At 41.8% G+C, this 21,850-nt stretch overlaps 1 protein-coding gene across 2 annotated transcripts in view; it reads left to right on the top strand.

Moving 5' to 3' along the window:
• Positions 1-6,642: 6,642 nt before the first annotated feature.
• LOC147614926 (protein unc-13 homolog) overlaps positions 6,643-21,850 on the top strand; it is a 207,599-nt gene continuing 192,391 nt past the window's right edge. The window contains exons 1-3 of one of the 2 annotated variants that reach the window (XM_086780241.1): positions 6,643-7,180; positions 7,772-7,944; positions 8,102-8,166. In XM_086780241.1, the coding sequence (XP_086636367.1) occupies positions 7,164-7,180; positions 7,772-7,944; positions 8,102-8,166 (255 nt within the window). In that variant the 5' untranslated portion in view covers positions 6,643-7,163. The remainder of the gene's footprint in view (positions 7,181-7,771; positions 7,945-8,101; positions 8,167-21,850) is intronic. The other variant, XM_086780242.1, reaches the window with a different exon arrangement.

Raw genomic sequence — 21,850 nt, forward strand, 5'->3', positions numbered from 1 at the left:
CTTACCCATGCTTTTGTGTGTGGGGATTTCAATAACTCTTACAGAGATGAAGAAAATACTTCCCATACATCTCATATGTTGGTGAATGAAAGAGATGAATGGCAAAATTTCATCCTTTAGACAGATGCTAGTGATATGTGGTTGGCTATTATGGTACATGTAATTGGATTTATTTTCAAACATAATATTGTCAATCACTATTGGTCACATTTTGATAGATGGTACATGCTAAATGCTCAGCAATATGATGCATTCACATGCTAGTGATATGTGGTTGGCTATTATGGTACATGTAATTGGATTTACTTTCAAACATAATGTTGTCAATCACTATTAGTCACATTTTGATAGATGGTACATGCTAAATGCTCAGCAATATGATGCATTCACATGCAAGCTATGGGTAGATTATGCTACTTAATTATCTGATCAAGTACCATAAATCACATTAGATGTTTAGAATGCAAGGTGTGAATTCTTGGCATGTGTAAACCCTATAGTGACTAATGGGGATGCCATATGTTTTAATGCATTGTTTAGTGAAACTGAAATGGAAGATGCATTAAAAGACATGGGTCATTGGAAATCTCTTGGGATGGGATGACATGATGTTGGAATTCTTCCAAACATTCTAAGAGGATCTGAAGAAACCAATTTTGTATATGATTAGTGTTGCATGGGTGAACTGCCAACATCATGGAAAGAAGGGTTGGTTACATTGGCTCCTAAAAAGGAATCATGTGAAATGTTGAATGAATGGTGCCCAATCACTTTAATGCCTATGATATATAAGCTAGCCACCAAAATGATAGCCAACTACCTGAAAGGTGTTTTTGTATGATGGATTGCATCCTCAACTATATGGTTTTGTGTGCCAAGAATGTAAATAACATATAATATTGTTAATGCCTATATCACTATGGAATATGCCAAATATACAAAACAAGATGTGCTAACCATGCCAGGTGGGTGTGGAGAAGGCATTTGATATAGTGCAATGGGATTACATAGCTGATGTAATGGCTGCTTTGGGATTCGGGACAAAAATGTAGCATGTAATCTATTGGTTGTATAGTTGATGTAGTCTATTTAGGATTCGGGACAAAAATGTAATCTATTGGTTGTATAGCTGATGTACTCTATTCAGGATTTGAGACAAAAATGTAGCATGTAATCTATTGGTTATATAGCTGATGTAATGGCTGCTTTGGGATTGAGGACAAAAATGTAGTATGGAATCTATTGGTTGTATAGGGATAGCACTACCCAATGTATTCTAGGTAAGGATGTTTCCAAACATCGGATGTTAAGAAGATTGGTAAAACAATGTTGCCCTTTGAGTGGATTACTATATGCAATGATGCACATCCTTTGCTCTTGTACATTGATTAATTGACACGGCCAAGCCACCTTCGTGGCCTATAGAAATCGGATGGAACTTACTTTATGGCATAGGCGTATGCAAATGACTCTTTCTTCATGCTTAAAAATGATCAAACTCGTCTCACATGCATCATGAGTGGCTTAGAGTTGTTTGGTAATGTTGTGGGACTTTATATAAATTTTGAGGAGTCAAAGTTGATTATGTGATGCTATATGGATTGGCATAAACTTCTATGGCAAGGTCATATAGTTTAGCCAAATCAAATGGTAAGGTATCTTGGATATCCACTTGAATGGGATATGACGGTCGAGAATGTGGCACAATGGGTACTACAGAGGCTCAAAGCGAAACTTGCTATTTATATGGCCCTTACATGTGAGATTACGCATCGTACAATCAGTGATCATGGCTTATGTTCAATTCTACATGCCATTGCTTGTTTGGAGAAAGAAAGCTTTGCATGCTTTCATGTCTGAAGCTTTGGAATTGTTCTTGGTGGAAGACCAAGACAAGTAAAAAATGGTTGAGATTGTTTGTGATGCAATTATGTTTGTTCGCCAAAGATGCATGGTGGTTTGAATATTCTTCATACTCACTACCATGTTTTAGCTCGAAAAGCTCCATGATTTTGGCAAGAGTAGCCTTGGGCAATCATGCTTGCAACTATGTGTATAGACATGAAAACTATGGCTTATGAAATTTGGGTGAATTTACTTTGGGAAGTGGTGTTTTAGCTCGAAAAGCTACCATGATTCTAGTGCTTTTCGGGAAGAGTAGCCTTGGGCAATCATGCTTACAGCTATATTTACAGGCATGAAGACTATGGCTTATGGAATTTAGGTGAATTCAAATTGGGAAGCGGTGCTGGTCCGTTTTGAGGGTCACATTGTGGGCTATCCATATACTATAGGAATGGTGCAAGATTGGTGTAAGATTCCTCCCCCAACCCCCTTTTGATGTCTAGTATCTTCCCCTGTAATCAATCCCTCTTCAGAAATATAAAGACCTTGTTTCTATCTGTTTTAACCTAGAGAGAGAATATTCAGATTTTTAATATTTTTGGATAGAAAATTATCTCATCTTATTAAAATAAGTTCCCCTGAAACAGAAATTCAAAAAGAACTTTCCAATGTACAATTGGAATTAATTGGAAATGGGTATAAAGGACCTTAGCCTAAGGGTCTAGATTTTCAAAAATTTTTGGATTATGGTCCAATTAAGATTCCTATGGGCCAATAGCATCAATCCATGTGTAGGAAGGAGATAAATCCAATTTGTAAAAGAAGATACCCAAAAATGAGTAAATGCTCACATAAGATGAAGAGTTGAAAATGTACAAGGTTTATTAGTAAAAAACTATGAGCAATATTAAAAATATGAGATATTTTGGGTATAATGATTCCATTTTGACACATATGTAAGGAAGGGGAGTTCTTTAAAGGAGGTGCATATTTCACATAAGATGAAGAGTTGAAAATGTACAAGGTTTATTAGTAAAAAACTATGAGCAATATTAAAAATATGAGATATTTTGGGTATAATGATTCCATTTTGACACATATGTAAGGAAGGGGAGTTCTTTAAAGGAGGTGCATAATTCACATGCTTGAATGAGTTTTAAACTCAAAAATAATGTGATATTTTTATCTCTCCTCTCTCTTGAACCAAACCAAATCAAAATGGAACCAAACCGAATCAAAAAGTAACCAAACTAGGTCCAAATCTAGTCCAAATTCAACCAAACTGAATTTGGAAAATTCTAGAATTCAGTTAGCTTTGGTTAGAGCTTCCCTCTCCTATAAATAGAACATGAGCCCTTTGAAAAAAATAGAAGAATTTTACTATACTAGAGTTATGCTGAAATAATGCTAATTTCTACTATTCTCTAAAATTCTCTCCAAATTGAAGAAATTGGAGCTTCCCTCTTTCTTCAATCCCCATTAGTGGCTCCATCAACATACTTAACCAATTGATTGGTTGGGGGCCTCTACCGTGAACAAAGAATCAAGCAAATTGTAAGGTAAATGGTGATCTTTGATCTTTTCTATAATTTCTCAATGCTTCTCTCTTCTCAACCCCTCTCAAGCTTGAGAAGCTTAATTGGAATGGTTTTTGAATGCTATTGAAGTTAATTGATGAATGGTAGTGAAGAGTTACATAATTTGATGAATGCTATTGAAGTTAATTGATTAATGATAGTTAAGAATTACATAAATTTCCATTTACGCTTAATTCAAATGGTTTTTATGTAATTTCTCTCTCTCACTCAAGAAATGGTCATACTTATGACCCATTCTCAATCCAAATGAAGCTTTTCATAAAGCTTTTCCTTAATCCAAGATTAATCTATGCTTGAGGCCAAATTAATGGCTTTTTTCTATGCTTTTAGTTTATGTATTTCATGAATAATGATGATTCAATCCATTATGGATTAAGGATCCAATTAGGGATCATTTTAATTATTTTCTTAATGATAAGCTTTATCCCTTAGAAAAATTGAGATTTATCAATCATAGCAGCGGAGCTATGGTAAAATTTTTATAAAAATTACGCATAAAATAATTTCATTCAAAGCATGAAAAGAGGACTTCCTACCATATTCTAGGAATTATCATCCTAGATTAATTGAAAGATATTCATTGTAATCATAGAGAAATTGATTTTTATATTATGCATAATTGATTTTCATGCATAGAAGTATGCATAAAAGATTATTATTTTAACATAAAAGTGTTACTTTTATCATATTTGGATTTCATGCATAGGGGTATGCATAAAAGACGATTATTTTAATGTAAAAGTGTTACTTTTATCATATTTGGATTTCATGCATAGAGGTATGCATAAAAGACGATTATTTTAATGTAAAAGTGTTACTTTTATCATATTTGGATTTCATGCATGGAGGTATGCATAAAAGACGATTATTTTAATGTAAAAGTGTTACTTTTATCATATTTGGATTTCATGCATGGAGGTATGCATAAAAGATGATTATTTTAATGTAAAAGTGTTACTTTTATCATATTTGGATTTCATGCATGGAGGTATGCATAAAAGATGATTATTTTAATGTAAAAGTGTTCCTTTTGTCACAATTGAATTTCATGCATAGAGGTATGCATAAAAGTTGATTATTTTATTATAAAAGTGTTACTTTTATCATAATTGGATTTCATGCATGGAGGTATGCATAAAAGATATTCTTTTTATACTAAAAGTGTGATTTTCATCATAAATGGATTTTATGCATAACTTAGATGCATAAGAGAAATTCTTTTATTCTAAAAGTGTAATTTCTACCAAATTGAATTTATGCATAAGAAGATGCATAAAAAATTAATTTTTAATTCAAAAGTGTCATTCTCATCTAAATTGAATTTATGCATAGGAAGATGCATAAAAGATTGATTTTTAATTCAAAAGTGTCATTCTCATCTAAATTGAATTTATGCATAGGAAGATGCATAAAACATTGAATTTTAATTCAAAAGTGTCATTTTCATTTAAAATGAATTTATGCATAGGAAGATGCATAAAAGATTGATTTTACTTCGGAAGTATTAATCTCCTTAAATGGAATTTATGCATAAGTAAATGTGTAAAGAAATCTTATATCAAATATAATAATTCTCTTGTATTCTATAAATAGATATGAGATGTGATAGGATGTGATAAGAGGTGTATAAGAGGTGATAAGATGAATTAAGATGTGATAAGATGTGTATGGGATGAGGTAAGAAGTGTATGTGATAGGATAAGATGTATATGGGTTGTGATAGGGCGAGAATGGATGTGATGTAAAAGATTAGATGTGAAGGCATATGGGGTTATATGAATGGGAATGTGGAAATGGATGTATGAATGTGAAAATGGATGTATGCATGAAGATGTATATGCATAGATGTGAATGTGGATGTATAGATGTGAATGGGAATGTGGATGTGAGATAGATTGTATTCAGTTCAATCTAGATGGGAATGTAACCGACTGCTGCTGTCAATTCTTCAGAGTACCGGGCATGGATCTGGTTGATTGACCTTGCTGGTCTTCAATGGATGAGTCCATGGCTCTTTATATGGATCTGTTGGTTGATCTTGCTGATCTTCAACGAGAGTCCATCTTGATTTTTATAAGTGATTATATTACCGAGTATTATGGGCTAGGAACTATTGAAAAGGCCCCTGTGTGGACATGTGGTGAGCGTTCTAGTTGCCAATGATGCCATAGATACTCTGATGAAGGAATGATGGGAAATTATGAATCAACCGGATAAATTGGAAGATTATGATCAGTGGTACTATGGTTTCATTAAAGGATTATTTTTAAAGTTAGCTGATGCTAAGAAAAAGGCAATTTCATATTGGGTGTGTAAGTGGTGTGGCTAGTTTTATGTTTGCATGAACTTCCGGCTAGGGGGCCTTGGAACTCTTTTCCTTGGTACCCGGGACAAAACCTAACCAAATTCCAAATTGGATCCCATCACTACAGTGGTTGGGCGGTTGGCTAACCCATGGGATCGGATGGGGTTAGGCTGGACTGATGGATCCGTAAATCGAGACTCAATTTCTGTTATTACGATAGATGAAGTAAGTCCCGGATAGTAATTGTTCTATGGATAGGAATCAACGTCAGGGGTATATGGAAAAGTAAGTTGCCTTTAAAGCAAAGATTGTTTCTTTGGTGTCGTTTAGTGGGTGTCCTCCTTGTTGCGGAGATGATTACCAAAAGAGGGATAGTTGAAGCCACTGGCTCTGCAAATGTGGAGCTCCTTCTGAAACTATACCACATTTGTTATGACATTGTTTGGAGACAAGGGAGTTTCTTCAACAATTGGCTGATGATATCACATGATGCTTTCCAAGCAGGTGATATGTAAAGCAATTATGGATATTTGGGACTGGTGTACCCAAGTCTCATGATTTTGATGTTTTCTTTCTATGGACTAGATATTGGGCTCTATGGATAGTATGAAAGATGAGAAACAATGCTATGTTTGGACAGACGACTCTAGAGGCATATGCTTACTTTAAGATGAATTTGAGACAATCCCTCCATGATTGCTTATCGTTGAAAGACATTTATTGCTTTTGAAGTTCTTTGAAGATGGACTTCATTTCCTATATTGTACATAAGGCATTGTTAATAATAGAAGCATGGTTTAAAAAAGAAATGAAAACAAAGAATATATGGGTCCAAAACGTTTTTTTACATTCATTAATTAGTGTGGAATATATATGCCTAGTCTCTAACTCTTTAGGATATAGCTCGAAGTACGTGCGTTTTATTTCCAAAATTCCATGGAGACGACACACTGTTGTCCTAGCTGTGACTGACTACCTACAGGCTACTCTGAGACTTGAGTCCCGACTGTTTGTGTCTATTAATGGTTAACAAGGGCTCAGGGCTCTAGCCTCTTCCTTGGCATCAGTCATGTGACAGGTGCAGCAGTTAGTGATTTTTTCAGAGCAGGGAGAGGCACTCCTTTTGGCCTTGCTTTGAGCAGATCATCACCAGAACGAGAGAAGGGAGAAGGCTACCTACATTTTCGAATGCTCTCGCGGAAATTGGGGGGAGATTGCAGGAGGAGATGGCGTTCTTCTTTTTCATTTCTTGCAGGAGGACGAAGGATCTCGGCTGCTGAACTCCCATCCCGAGAGGCTTACGGATTTACCTTGAAGTTCTCTCTCTTTGTCCACACAAGAGAGCCCCCTGTCAAACATACATTTTGATCTCTGTCGGTGATTTTTCAGTTGCAGCATCACAAGACTACACCGAGATGGGCTTTCAAAACGGGTACGTTGTACTGCCATGTCTTTTCTGAGGCGCAACAAAAGCAAAATGGATTAGGATAGAAATCCGACGCACTAATGCTAGCAGCTGATGGGCAACCAGCCGTGCGGAGCTGTTTGGTAGAGTGTGTAAAGCAGGCTATACTCTTAGGTTGGGAACGATCTATAATATTTGCCTCTGTATCAGAAAGATAGAACATGTCAAATGAACCATGCTTGTTCTTTCTATGCAAGTCAACAAACCCACTAGAGATGATTGTTGTATCGGGAAGATTTGGGAATTGTCTTTTTCGACACCATGAATGCGTTTCTAGTGCACTGGTGAAGCGTCTATCATTTTCAATGGCCAATATAAACTGCTTGCCATTGAGCTCTCTTGAACTTTCCCCTCTCAATGGGTCTGCCAAATGTAGGCAAGTCAGCTTCAAGGTGGTGAGCCTTTTTGTGAGGTACAAAGATAATCATGTGTTTGCCACCTTCTTGCATGGAAATAAGGGGCTTTGAGGTCGAGTGCTGCACATTGATTACGGTATTCACCCTGTCAAGGCCCTATAGAAGAGTTGACCATCTTCATTTTGTGCTTTGACACATGCAGGTTTGGAGAGGAGTTGTTTTATCATTACCGAAGAGATCGTGCTGAGCTTTTGACATTTGTATTGACGGCGGGTCTCTTTGAGAAAGTGGTGATGCCACCGGGTACTGTCGCTCTTGATGGGGTGGATCTTAACCAAGTGAGCGTTGATCATGTCCTGGACTGTGCTAGGAAAGGTAAGCAGGGCATCCTTTAAGTATCCATTTGAAGTCAAAAGCAAGCAGAGCCTGTAAATGAATGGATTGTTTACCACAAGATTTACCATAAAATGTGCGGGGAATCTTATGGTAAAATGTTTATTAATGAAGCTTTGGGGTACTGGCATGTTAAAAGGAGTTGTCTTGGAGCTGCGGGAGGCAATTGAAAGATTCCATGATGACATGAAACTTTCGTTTACGGTATAATACTCTTTGCCATTCAAATCTCCAAACAGAGAAAAGCTATAATTTTGTTACTTTATTGTGTCCTCTGCAACGAACTTCAATATACTCACTTGTTTGCAATACTGATGGGTTGCAAAAAATGCTTGGTAGAGACATATGAGGGGCATGTGGATTTTCTTGAATCCAGTAAATTGTAATCCGCATAATGCATCAATGGTTCAGTTTTTTCGGATAGTAGTACTAATAGGCAACAACCCACACGCATTAAAACATTGATTATGCCCCCCTTACTTAAAAGCAGAAGATTAGAACAAGTGGTTTGGGTAGCTCGCTACGCTGCCCATCTAACAATGAAGTTTGCTGGCATCCTATTAAAGCAAAGCAGAATGAAAAAAAGAAGAAACACAAACCAATGTAAAATCTTTGGTGAGCTGGAAGGTAACACACGAATCACTCTTTTCTTAAATGCATCTGAGCTTTTTGGGTTAGGATGAGAGTATAGAGAGTTGATGCTTAGAGCCCTGAAAAGGTACCAAGGGAACGATGGGTCAACTCCCAACATTTGCACGTGCGTATGTTTCCTCTTTAGTGCTAGCCTTCGTTGTGGCCGAGTCTGCTTTTCACCTCCGGAGATAGAAATGCACACAGTTCGATGGTTTATCCATGAAGATTTGTCTACTATGCTGATATATTTATGCGCGATCCTGCACCTACTCTTTGGCGCTGATGACCTTAGGGTATACCAATAGAAACTTCAGGTTATTTCCCAAACTAAACAAAAACAGTAAGATCTTGACTCCATGAGAGTCTCCTCTTAAAGCTTCGAATCATGACCTTGATCATGCAAAACATAGACTACCTGCTATGACATCCCCACTATGTTCAGGGGTTGGGGAAACTTGAACATCTCAAGGAAAAGGAAATGCTGCTAACCCTTTCATGCTGCTCGAGGTGGCCAGTCTTGTGTGTGTAGTAATATTCCACTCCTTACGGAGTGTGTATATACCAATAGAAACTTAGGGAGTGTATATATATCCCGCTCATGGGTTGATGTAAAGTTTTAAGGTTTTTTGAAATAACAGTGTCATGTTTGTTTCAAAATTTTGTGAATATCTCTCAAGCCATTTTTATGGTTCAAGCCACTTTAAATGCTCAAGTATAAGACTAGTGCTCATTTCTGAATTATTCATGAGGATTTTCCTCTACTCATGTTCATATGAATTAATGATTACATGAAAGCCTGCAAATCTGGATGATTGGGTGCATCACCTCTCTTCCACTTGTGGAGTGAGCTTGAATGCTCTAATACCAATGTTGCATGTGCGGAAGCCTTGCTTGTCACATGCACTCCGCACTGTAGTGCATGGTGACAAGTTGGCTCATCATCATCAGTGCAACATTGTATAGTATAGTACCTTTCAGGATGGTATTTGTCGTACGCGGTGATCCCATTGTAATCCTGAGTCCAGGATAAGTCAGGCACGAGCTACGTAGGTCATTCTCAGCCTTAGACAGTCAGTCATTCAGTCCAAGTTCCTTAATCCACTTGAAGAGACGCATTCATGTATGTAGAGTCAGTAGAAACCTTAGGGTTTGCATTAGAAAGCACTTTGCATATTGCATATCATTCATCCATTGCATCTAGACCATTGCAGAACCCCTCAGATATCATCTAGTATTTATTAGAATATTTATTAGGATTTATCTTGGTATTTTTCCCACAATTTTCAGCATTTATACACCATTTATCAGTCGCATAGCATTTATTATGTAGTCGGCGAGCATCTAGTGCCAACTGACTAGCCTCAGGGTAGTATAAATAGGAGGGCTTTGCTCATTCATTAAAATCATCTCATATCTCAGCAATCAGCCCTCAAGCGCTTCAGCGTTTCAGTCTTCAGTCCCTAGTTCACTTCAGCAACCTGCGTTTTGGAGAAGCGTGTCATCCTACAACCCTAGGAGCATAAACGCATGTGCATCCAGCCCTCCATCAGCAAAATGTAGCAGTCTATAGCATTCAGCCATCAGTAAACCTTGCGTTTTTTGCACAACCAGTTTTCAGCATTCATCTCTTCATCGTTTTGCTACAGCCACTTGGTGAAGGTAAAACTCAGCATTCATATTCATTTACAGCATTCATACATAGCCTAGAACAGTCCCAAACAGCCCCTATCTCAGCCTCAGATTTGTAGCCCTTCCTCATTCCATACATAGGCTCGAGATTGGACATCATTGGTGCTTCTACAGCCGTGTACAGTTCAGTCCGACTCTTGGTCTTCAAAGATCTTGCGTTTGGCTTATCGTCAGTCACATCGTCAGTCTCTTCAAAGTAATAAAGCAAGTACTATTCCGGTAACGGGATAGGAGGCCCTTTAGTATAGGTAATTCGGGACCCCATATGGTGTACAGTTTCCATCTCTCTCTCTCTCTCTCTCTCAAATCTCTTAATGTTTGAAGTCTTAAAGTGGATTGCTAAACTCGCGAAACTCAGGATATTGAAGACGGTGTGAGCATTTGTGTGACAGGATCCTCAATTACAAATACTTCCGTTGCATGTTACATTGGTATCAGATTCAGCTTGTGCACACACACACACTATATCCTAGCGTGAGGGCATCCTTGGATGGTCAGATTGTGTTCCGGCACGACCACCGACTTCAACATCATTTACAAAGGAGAGTACCCATCAGTCTGAAGCAGTCTCCCCCGAAGGAGACCTTGCTCTTCCGACTACAGCAGACACCATAGCTCTACTTAGAGCTCAGAACCAGCTTCTCATGGAGCGTCTCCAACTCTTGGAGGCAATAGCAGCACGTCCTTCTCTGTCTCCAGCAACCCCCGACTACATCTCCCTCTTCTTTCAGATGGAACAACAAAGAAGAGAAGACAAGGCCAGACGGAGAGAAGAAAAAGCAGAAGCAGAAGCAGAAGCAAGAAAACAACAAGAAAAAGTAGATAGACGGGACTATGAGGAAGCCCAACGCAAGATCGAAGAAGACCGGTGTCAGGCTGAACTCGCCGCTCGGAAGTACCAACGATAGCTTGATCGAGAACGTATGTTACTCGAGCACCAACGGGAAAAGGAGGCCATGCATCTTAGATACCAGCACCTCTCTTCAGCTTCCCTAGCCTCAGGTGCCACCAACCAGCAGTCTGCAACATCGACGACCGTCGTTCGAAGTCAACCAAATTTTAGTAAGTATGATGGTAAGTGTGATCATTTAGCAGTTAATCAATTTATTCATCAATTTACTGCTTATTTTCCATTAGGTAGGATCACAGATCCTCAGGATAGAGTCCACATAGTGGCTCCCCATTTCACAGGTGAGGCAGTCACTTGGTGGCAGCATTGGTCTAATCTTCATACAGACCAGACCACAGGTGTCACAGCTTTTAGCTGGGACACATTTGTTCATGACATGAAGACCATATTTCTCCCGTCCTAGTATATGACTGGTCTGGGAGATGAGTTGTGTGGACTCAGATAGAACGGGTCTCCAGTGCTTCAGTTTTCCGGAAAGGTTATTGCTTTAGCACAGCAGTTAGGGCTAACTGCGCAGGCCAAGATGGAGCAATTCATTCGTGGATTGGATCCCAACATCCGGTTCACAGTTCACAACTTTGAACCCAGTATATATGACCGGGCTTTGACTCTCGCTCAGAATGAAGAAATGAAGATGAACGGAGGCAAGCCCAAGCAGTCATCCCAGTCCGTACCAAACCCCAGCAGAGCAGCAATTTGCTGCACAGCGAGGGAAAGGCAATGCATCTTCTAAAGATGCTAAGAAGGACGACAGTAATAGCTCCAGTTCAGGGGGTAAGAAGGATAAAGAATCTAATCCTAAGAAAACCCCTGATGAAAAGGCTAAGGCAGGCATTACTGGAGGTTATCTTCCTCCAGAGGAGCAAAAGAAATACCAATCAGAAAACAGATGTTTTTTCTGTCACATCATAGGGCATGGTAAGAAGGATCGCCACAAATGGCAAGCGGAACAAGCCGCCAAAGCCCCTTTTGCCACAGTTGCCACAGCATTCCCAGCTCCTCCAGCCCCGCCTACTATCATCAATGCGGTTTAGCTTTTACCTTCTATGCATCCTAAGCCATCCGTGGTATTTGATGCTAAGTAGGAGGGTGAGAGCAATGCTGCACAAAAAAGCCTCATCCGAGCTTATGGCTTTGCCAAGGGCCGACAGTTTGTAGTCCTATTTGACATGGGCAGTTTTGAAGACGCCATCTCTCCCCAGTTGGCTAACAAGATGAACTGCACATTAGTACCCTATCATCTGGATGTGGACGGGTTCACACCTGCTCTCCGCACCCACATATCCCAGAAGGCACAACAGTTTGCCTTTGAAGTTCAGAAGGCCTCATTCCAACGAGATTTCATTGTCTCGCCTCTTTTGGGATGTGACATGATCTTAGGAATCCACTGGTTTCGCTAATATAAGCCATTCCCGATTGGGGACAAGACACTTTTACTATCTGTAAAGGTTTTCTTGAGCCCGTCATGATTTGTGGGGATAGAAGCATTCTTGGCATCCCATTGATTTTACACCTCCAGGCTTGACGAGCTATCCGCAAGGGAGCAGAAGGAGCATTACTTTATGTTTGTGCTGAGATCTGCATCCCAAGCTCACAGAAGAGATCTCACCAAAGTTAAAGAAGGTGGTTTGGTGATCTGCATCCAAAAAAAAATGTGGGCTATAAATCTAATCATCTGCTACAAAAGGAAGTCCTTCCAAGTCTCAATGCTTGGAAGAAATCCTCTGACAACCCCTCTAATAACTATAAAGTAAAGCCTTACATTGCACCTCAGGGTTAATGATGCTCAATCCTCCCTCTTGCTTAGGCATAATAATGGCATCCCAAGCTCCTCTCAACTTGGTGTGTTATGTGCCTCTAATCCAGAATATACTTTGGACATGCTTTCCAAGTATAATAATTGGGTGTAGGTGATATCTTGGAGGAGCCCACTAAGCATAGCAGGTAGTTCAATTTACATGATTGTCACCTGGCCATATTTGCCATGTGATTATATTGCTGGAGTCAGTTTAGATAGGCACCGAGAAAGCCACATTTACATGCATCTGATGACAATGTTACCAGCCTTTGGACCATCAGCATTGATGCTGAAGGTCCAAGGGCTAGCAGCACCTTCCTTTCCTAAACAACTGGAGAAAGATGGTCGCAACATAGGCATGTTTATAGTTGATTCTATCTTTTGGAGGGCTTTATTTGATAACATGGGCACTAAGCTTGAGTTTTCATCAGCTTATCACCCCCAAACGGATGGCCAAAGTGAAGCTGCGAATTCAGTCGTGTTGGATTTGTTGAAGTGTTATGTGGCATATCAAAAGAGTGCGTGGGAGAAGTATCTTCCACTTGTAGAGTTTGCCTAAAATAAAAAAGTTCATGCCTCCACGGGAAAGGCCCCGTTTGAGATTATTTATGGCGGAGTGGTCTTGCCACCCATCCTTCATACAAAGGATGAGATTTTTGCAGTTGATGCGTATGTGCGTGACTTGGATGTAGCCTTTGCTCGGGTGCGGACAACCATCGCTAGGTCACAAGACAAGCATAAGAGGGTTGCCTACAAGCATAGAAGGGACATACAAGTCGAGGAAGGTGATTGGGTATTGCTGAAATTTGAGAAAGCTAGACTTCGGAAGAGGCCAGGAGGAGAGGGATCATATCCAAAGCTTTCTACTCGATATTATGGACCCTTCAAAGTGGTTGACAAGATCAATGAAGTGTTCTTGAGGCTTGCTTTACCCAGCCATTGGAAGATTCACAATGCTTTTCATGTGAGTCTTTTGTGGAAGTATGTGGGGCCAGATCCAGAGGAGCTGTCACAAAAGATCCGCCAGAAATTGATGAGCTTGAGGAGATCCTTTAGCCAGAGCAGATTGTATTTCACAAGGAGAGAGAGTTGCCACATGGAAAGCTTTCCAGGAGATACCTTGTGAAGTTTAAAAATTATTTGCCAATTGATGCAAAGTGGTGGGTAGACGAGGATTATTTTGTTGACTATCCTCAACTTACTATCCTCAGCTTTTGCAGGCATATCTTGAGGCTTTTCAGTTTGCAGACAACTGTTTAGAAGCCCGGGGGGATGTTACCATTTGGTCCATCTCCATTTCTGGAGCCACTTCTATGGGATTGTCACTCCATAGAGCGGCCAGACTTGTGCCATGTTCACATGGGGCCAGGCCGGTGTCCCATGTGAAAGGGCCAGTCTTTTGGTGTCACATGGATGGGAGCCAGATTCGTGTCACCCGTGTGACACCAGTACTGCATCACATGGACGGGGACAAGTTTCGTGTCACCCGTGTGTGACCTGTTTTGTGCTGTATGGACGGAAGCCTGTTGGTGCCACCCGTGTATGGCTAGGATGGCGTCTTACCTTTGAGACTGTCACTCCATAGGAAGACGAGAACATATATCTATATTTATGTCGCGCCAGTTTTGTGCCCGACAGGAACTTTTTGTACAAGTTTCATGAAAGGGAGATTACATGTGTACATGCATTTATGACTGCATGCATAAACTTGTTTTCGCATGATTTGTTGCATGTGCTTGCTTGTTTTGTCGTGCCAGTACATTGGACAGGGACGCCTGGAGTGCTGCTTGCTGACACATTGGTGTGGCGTGTGAACAGGTGGTAAGTACTACCATTTTGGTCCTTGTAAATTGTAAAATCCATAAGCTATGGTAACTTTAATATTTATAAGCCAATGTGTTCACACACATTTAAAAGAAGGGCTGGACATTTTCTAGTGTGGATGTTCATAGTATTAAATAGGCATTAAGGTTTTATAACCTTTGGAAAAAGGTCTTGCATGAAATATTTTAGTAATATTTTCCACGTGGGTGGCTGGCTGCATTTTTCTCTCCATTGCCTGCTATCTCCTCCTCTCTCTCCATCGCCTGGCTCTACCTGAATTGTACCTGATTGCCCTGTACTTGAATTGTACCTGCCTGATGGTACCCGACTGCTGAACTTCACCTGTACCCACTGCACTTGTTGCTCGCTGCTTGTACTTGTCTTGAACTTGTTTGCAACAGCACGTGTACTTGTTGTAAGTACAGTACCTGAATTGTACTTGCAACATGTGTGAAGTACTTGATGTACCTAATTGTACTTGCTACAAATTATACCTACTGTACTTGAATTGTACTTGCTATACCAGGTGCCTCATGTTTCTTATTTGTGTAGATCTAAAATTTATTAAATTAAGTTCAGAGATTTCTTTAAGTTTTGTGCAGAGCAGGAACAAAGCATGTTTATGCTGACCATGCTCAGAAAGCTTTCCTAGTGTAGTTAGTTTTTCCCTGTGTGGTGGTGCTAACCGCGTCCTCAGAGCTTCTGAGAGCCAGTGAAGGTTAGACACACTAGGGAATCTGGGAGTAAAGCTTATTTGGGAGAACCAGGCCATGTTTCCTCCGCGGTGTACCCCTTGGCCTGTGTTAGTACGGGCGTGCTTGTTGGTGCACGGTCCCGGAAGACCAGTGAAAGGCAGGTGTGCACCCAGTGAAGGTGGGAATGTGCCTGTGATTTGAGACTTCTCCGACCAACACAACTTCATTGACTTGAACCAATTTGTTTGAGTTGTATTCACTCTCTTTGTGGAGAAATCTGGTCTATTTGGCCCGTGACACTTGTACATATAAATACTCCAAGAAATACAAATTGGGCGGGGGGGGGGGGGGGGGGAGGGAGGGGGCGGCCCTTTCCGGTCCCAGTGCTAGTGTCATGTATATTTTGGTATTTCCAGTATTTATGTTGCTAATGTTGTTTCCATTGTTAACTTTAGTTAAGTGTTCTGAATGAGTGTATATTGTCTTCTGATTTGTAGGCCTCCTATAGGGACCGGTCACATTTGCTATATTTTGCTATGGATTCTATGCACCTTCCTGGGATAGCATAGAGGGTGGAGCCTGATTGCTTTGATACCAATGTTGCTTGCTTGGTAGCCTTGCTTACTTGATCCTCGGCCCTAATAAAGAACAATGATGCAAACTTAAATGATGATTAGTCAGAGAGAGAAGAGAGAGAGAGAGATGAGTTATGTGTTCAATGTATTATATGGTACAAAAAGATGATGATGTTTGTACAATTTCTGATGACTTTAGACCTTCTACTGATTTCCTATGACCTGATCGCAAAGGGGGGTTAGATGATAGGTACAAATGAGAGCTTGGCTATTTATAGGGAGAAGAGGAATATTCCTGATGGAGTCGGTTTTGTCTTTGAGCCCACAAAAGTTTGTCCAAAAAGTCATCTTTTGTGTCCAAATTGTGCCCAAATGGTGTCCCATTGTCATGTGCATGCACATGTGAATACTAATCCCAAGGCTAATCCTTGAAGGGCAACACATAAAGATCAGATTTAGAACCAGATATAGGAGCTTTGCAGCTCTATTGGCATGGAAAGATGTGGTGGAAGGACCAAGAGGTTGTCGGCTAGCATTGTAGGGGTTTATTACTGTCGGCTGTAGCAAGATGGATTTATGGGTCCAAGGACTTGGCTGACAGTAGGTTGGCCAGTCCACCCATGCCTCCAAGGTCTATTTTAGGCAATCGCTTAGCTCATTGTTGTCATTCAGCCCCCCATGGGCTGGGTCACTAGACTTAGGCTTAGATTAGGACTCTATGAGTCAAGAATACCTTTTGATGAAGGCAGCCTATGGCTGGCCAAGATTTGTACACCCTTTTTGTACTATATGAATATACTAAAACTGTGAGGGCAAAAGGACGAAAGGACCAAATGTACGAGAGATCAGAGCAAAACCACATAGCATGAAATATGTGAGTGAATATATATGTATAATTGTGAGTGAAAATATGTACAAGAGCCCTCAGGTGTGAGGTGACTTTGAGTAGAGAGACGAGTGCAAAAGCAGAGATGATGTCAGAGCTGAAGCACGGTCGATGACGAAGGCTCGGGTCGATGTGAGGCAAAGCACTTCGAGTGGGATCGAAGGCTCGTGTCGGTGGATGTAGAGGCACTTTGAGGTGGTAGTGGCAGCAGAAGATGAGGTGATGCAAGCTCTGATGAGAAGGGTGCTGTTGTACCTGAGGTGGTAGATGAAGAGCAGAGAGGGCTGCCGTCCCGAGTGGTGGTGATGGTGCAAGCTTTGATGACAAGGGTGTTGCATACCTGAAGGGTGCAAGCTCTGGTGAGACAAGGTGTTGCGTACCTGAAGGGTGGTGAGGAGTAGAGAGGGTTGCCATCCCGAATCGTGCAAGCTCTGGTGACACGGGTGCTGCGTACCTGAAGTGATGAGCAGAGAGGGCTGCAGTCCTGAGTGGTGCAAGATGTGGTGACACGGGTGCTGCGTACTTGATATGATGTCGATGGTGAAGCTAAGCAGAGAGTGGGATGCTGTCCCGTTGGTATGATGTAGCAGAGAGTGGGCTGCTGTCCCGATGGTGAGAGCTGAGGCAAAAACGCTGATATGCTCTATGTATAGTAGAGGGGGCTGCTGTCCCATGGGCTGTGGTAAAACACATGATATGGTGATGGAAGCACTGATGTGAGCCCTGAAGCAAGCACTGATCACAGGCTGATGTAAACGCTAATGTAAGCCCTGATGTAAGCGCTGATGTCTGCTGATGTAAAATGCAGATGAAGTGCTGATGTAGGTGCTGATGTATGCTGATGTAAAATGCAGATGACAGTGCTGATGTAAGCCTGAAGTAAACGCCGATGTAAGGCTGATGTAAGCCTGATGTAAGGCTGCTGTAAAACGCTGATGATAGCAGAAGTAAAACGCTGGTGACAGCAGATGGTAAAACGCTGCTGACAGCAGATGTAAAACGCTGATGATAGCAGAGAGGGCTGCTGTCCCACGGTGGCCTGTAGCTGAGAGTGGGCTGCTGTCCCAGGTAGTGGCCAGATGGTACCGGATATGACAATGAAGTGGTATTTGAATGATGAATTATAGGCAAGGCTATATATACTGAGGGGGGGTGCTGGTCGGTCAGCCTAAAAGGTGTAGGCCAGCAACCAAGACAAAAAACCCCAAATAAAACATAAAAATACGCAGAAAAATCCCTTTTTAGGGCTGGGAAAAATACCGTTTTCACACATCCCCTCTCAGTCCAAAAAGGGGGACCATGAGAGAAGATGATGGATGCCAGGGTCCCACACTGGCAGAAGGAATGTATCCCGCTCTGGAAACAAAATCTGATAAAGTCAGAGAGGGCGATCGTGATGGTAAAGGTGGTGAAGATGATTGGATGTACATGGGTTGATCGTCTCCCAAAGTAAGATCTTGAACAGGGCTCTCCTTTGAGTAAGAAGTTCCATTCCCTGTGTGGTCCAGATTAGAGTTTGGAGAAACAACTTCGGGTGAAAAGAATTGGTCCTCCGGGAGTGCGGGTAGACGATCCATGCTGTGTTCTCTCGAGGTCTTCAATCCCTTTGGTCACGATAGCTTTGATACCATGTGAGGGCAAACGGACGAAAGGACAAGATGTATGAGATATCAGAGCAAAACCACATAGTATGAAATATGTGAGTGAATATATATATATAATGGTGAGTTGCACATATCCGGTACCATATGTTGCTGCTGCTGCTGCTGCTTCTGCCGGGCTCTACACAACACAGCTTCATCATCGTCGCCTGACATTCAGCACATGAGCATTTCTCATCTGGCCACTACACGGGACAGCAGCCCACTCTCTGCTACAGGCCACACCGTGGGACAGCAGCCCTCTTTGCTACCTTCAGTGTTTACATCAGCACTGACATCAGCGTTTATCATCAGCGTTTTACATCAGGCTTACATCAGCGCTTACATCAGCGCTTACATCAGCACACCATCAGGGCTTACATCAGCATTTATCATCAGCAGATCATCAATGCTTACATCAGCACATCAGCGTTTTCTGCACAACTCATGGGACAGCAGCCCCCTCTGCTATACATAGAACACTTCAGCGTTTTTGCCTCAGTTCTCACCATCAGGACAGCAGCCAACTCTCTGCTACATAATACCATCAGGACGGCAACCCACTCTCTGCCCGTCTTCACCATCGACATCTGTTCAGGTACACAGCACCCGTGTCACCAGAGCTTGCACCACTCGGGACGGCAGCCCTCTCTGCTCCTAACCACATCAGGTACGTAGCACTCGTGTCACCAGAGCTTGCACCATTCGGGACGGCAAGCCTCTCTGCTCCTCACCACCCTTCAGGTACGCAGCACCCTTGTCACCAGAGCTTACACCCTTCAGGTATGCAGCATCCTTATCACTAGAGCTTGCACCCTTCAGGTCTTACAACACCCTTGTCACATCAGAGCTTGCACCACCTCCACCACTCGGGACAGCAGCCCTCTCTGCTCTTCATCTACCACCTCAGGTACAATAGCACCCTAGTCACCAGAGCCTGCATCACCTCATCTTCCATTGCCACTACCACCTTGGAGTGCCTCTGCTTCATCCGACATGAGCCTTCGACACCGACTACCTCTCAAAGTGCTTTGCCTTACATCGACGTGAGCCTTCGTCATCGATCGTGCTTCAGCTTCGACATCATCTTTGCTTCTGCACTGGTCTTTCTACTCAGAGTCACCCATTTGAGGGCTCTTGTACATATGTTCACTCACCATTATATATAGACTCACTCACATATTTCATGCTGTGTTGTTTTGCTCTTCTGATCTCTCGTACATCTGGTCCTTTCGTCCTTTTTCCCTCACAACCTATTGGGCTACAAAATCGGCTCTAAATCTGCCCCTGAATCTCCCTTTTAGTGTTTTTGAATCCGGGACCAATGATGAGGTTATTCATGTCCATGGCTGTGCATGTGACACCCAGGCATTGCGCGATTCCCGTTTGTTTGGGAGCAAGAAGAATCGGCTACCATTGAGACAAAGGATGACAATGTGGGGGATGCTTCGAAAAGAGCGAGGGTGAATCACGTGGGAAACATGCATAGCCAAACCCACTTAGAACTTCCTGGAGTGGAAAGTGTTGAGTGGCTACAAGCCCATCTCTACTCATTCAAAGAATCCCTTTGCCTTGCTCCCTTTCAGGGGCAAGTGTGAAAGCAAACATGTAGAAGCAATTGACAAAAAAGGCAACCAAGTAGTAACAAAGATTTGCTTGTAGTACGCTTTGTCCTTCCACATTGTTTGCATTCCTTATTCGAGGAATGCAATGACGGTCATATCTCACATCAAATGCAACCTGGAGAAGTCTGCGTATGATACATCGCTCATCATCAAGCTCAGGAAGGAGAAGCGATCAGTGGACACAGAGATGGAGCATTATGAAGGCCATATGGATAAAATATGGGTGCATATCACTATGAAAGGGATGGATAGATGTGAGGAAGAGGAATGTTCACAACATCCTTTTGTCCTCTTGCAAGGATGCAATGGTGTCATAGATGTTTTTGCATGAGGGATAGTGGTTACAAGGGAATTTTTCATGAGACACCTGTGCAAAGTGATACTTGATATTGGTGGAGAGAATATAGTGCAGGTGTGTATTGACAATTGCTCTAATTATGTATCTATGGGTAGGATGTCAAAGTATGAGTTTGCAGAAATTGTTAAAAGTTTGTGCTAGTCACAGATCAAACATCTTGATAAAGAATTTGGCTAAGCATGGATGATTGGAAAATCTCAAACAATAGTGAATTTTGTCACCAAAAGGCCAAAGGTACTAGCCATTTTTTGAGCCAACAATGACCTCGAGCTTCTTAAGCGTTTCGAAACCTGATTTTCACACGTGTTTATTGTGGTGGTGCCACGTGCATCACCGCACTTGGATGCCATGTGGACATACTTTACCAACACATACAAGGCCGAGGCTGGACATCAGTAATAACAATTGAGAGCGTGCCATGCACACACTTGTAACCCTCATGTATAGTGTAAACATGTCATGTTGCACTAGGAAGCACTGCAACGCCTTCTTGAGGATTTGGCGACACGATCCCTTTCTCAGTGACAATGGTGGGGTGAGCCCACTTGGCACTATAGACCACCTGTATGTTCCCCCTCCCCATTGTATGAGATAGCCTTCTCCTCCTAGAGGAGCCAATCAGAGGAGAAGAGCATCCTCCCTTTTTTTCTGTTTCTGGACTCTCGCTTCCCTATGTGGAGCCGAGTTTGTACTTACACATTATGGCTGTTTTCTCCTTGGTAACTAATAGAAGGATCTCTTTTCGGGGAAAAAAGTCTGTGTCAAATGTGTGTGAACCCTTCTTACATGATGGAGAGTGGCTTTCTAGCCATTGTTCGTGACTCTCATCTCTCCGATGTTGATCTTCATCAGCTTGCCTGGCTCCTCAGCGGCACCTTTGACACGGGCACAGAGATTACAACAGCTTCGTCATTTGTGTAATTTCGCCTTGATGAGTAAAGTGGTGTAGTCATATGGGCCTACTACAACTAAGGTGGCTCTTGCTCTCCCTGAGTGGCGGGCAGCCATGGAGGCCGAGATTGATTCCATTGAAAGGAATGGTACATGGGAGGTTGTGGACCAGCCTTTGAATAGGCAGGTCATTGGGGTCAAGTGGGTCTTTAAAACCAAAGTTCATGACGAGGTCTATGTTGAAGAGCCTCCAAGTTTTCAGGTTCCTGGACACAAGGGTAAGGTGTATAGATTGCACAAAGCCCTTTATGGTTTGAAACAGGCACCCAAGGCATGGTATGATTAGATTGATGCATTCTTTCTT

The sequence above is a fragment of the Cibotium barometz genome, chromosome 41 (genome assembly GCF_041138505.1).
Source record: "Cibotium barometz isolate CiBa-2024 chromosome 41, ASM4113850v1, whole genome shotgun sequence".
In the NCBI taxonomy this organism is placed as follows: Eukaryota; Viridiplantae; Streptophyta; class Polypodiopsida; order Cyatheales; family Cibotiaceae; genus Cibotium; species Cibotium barometz.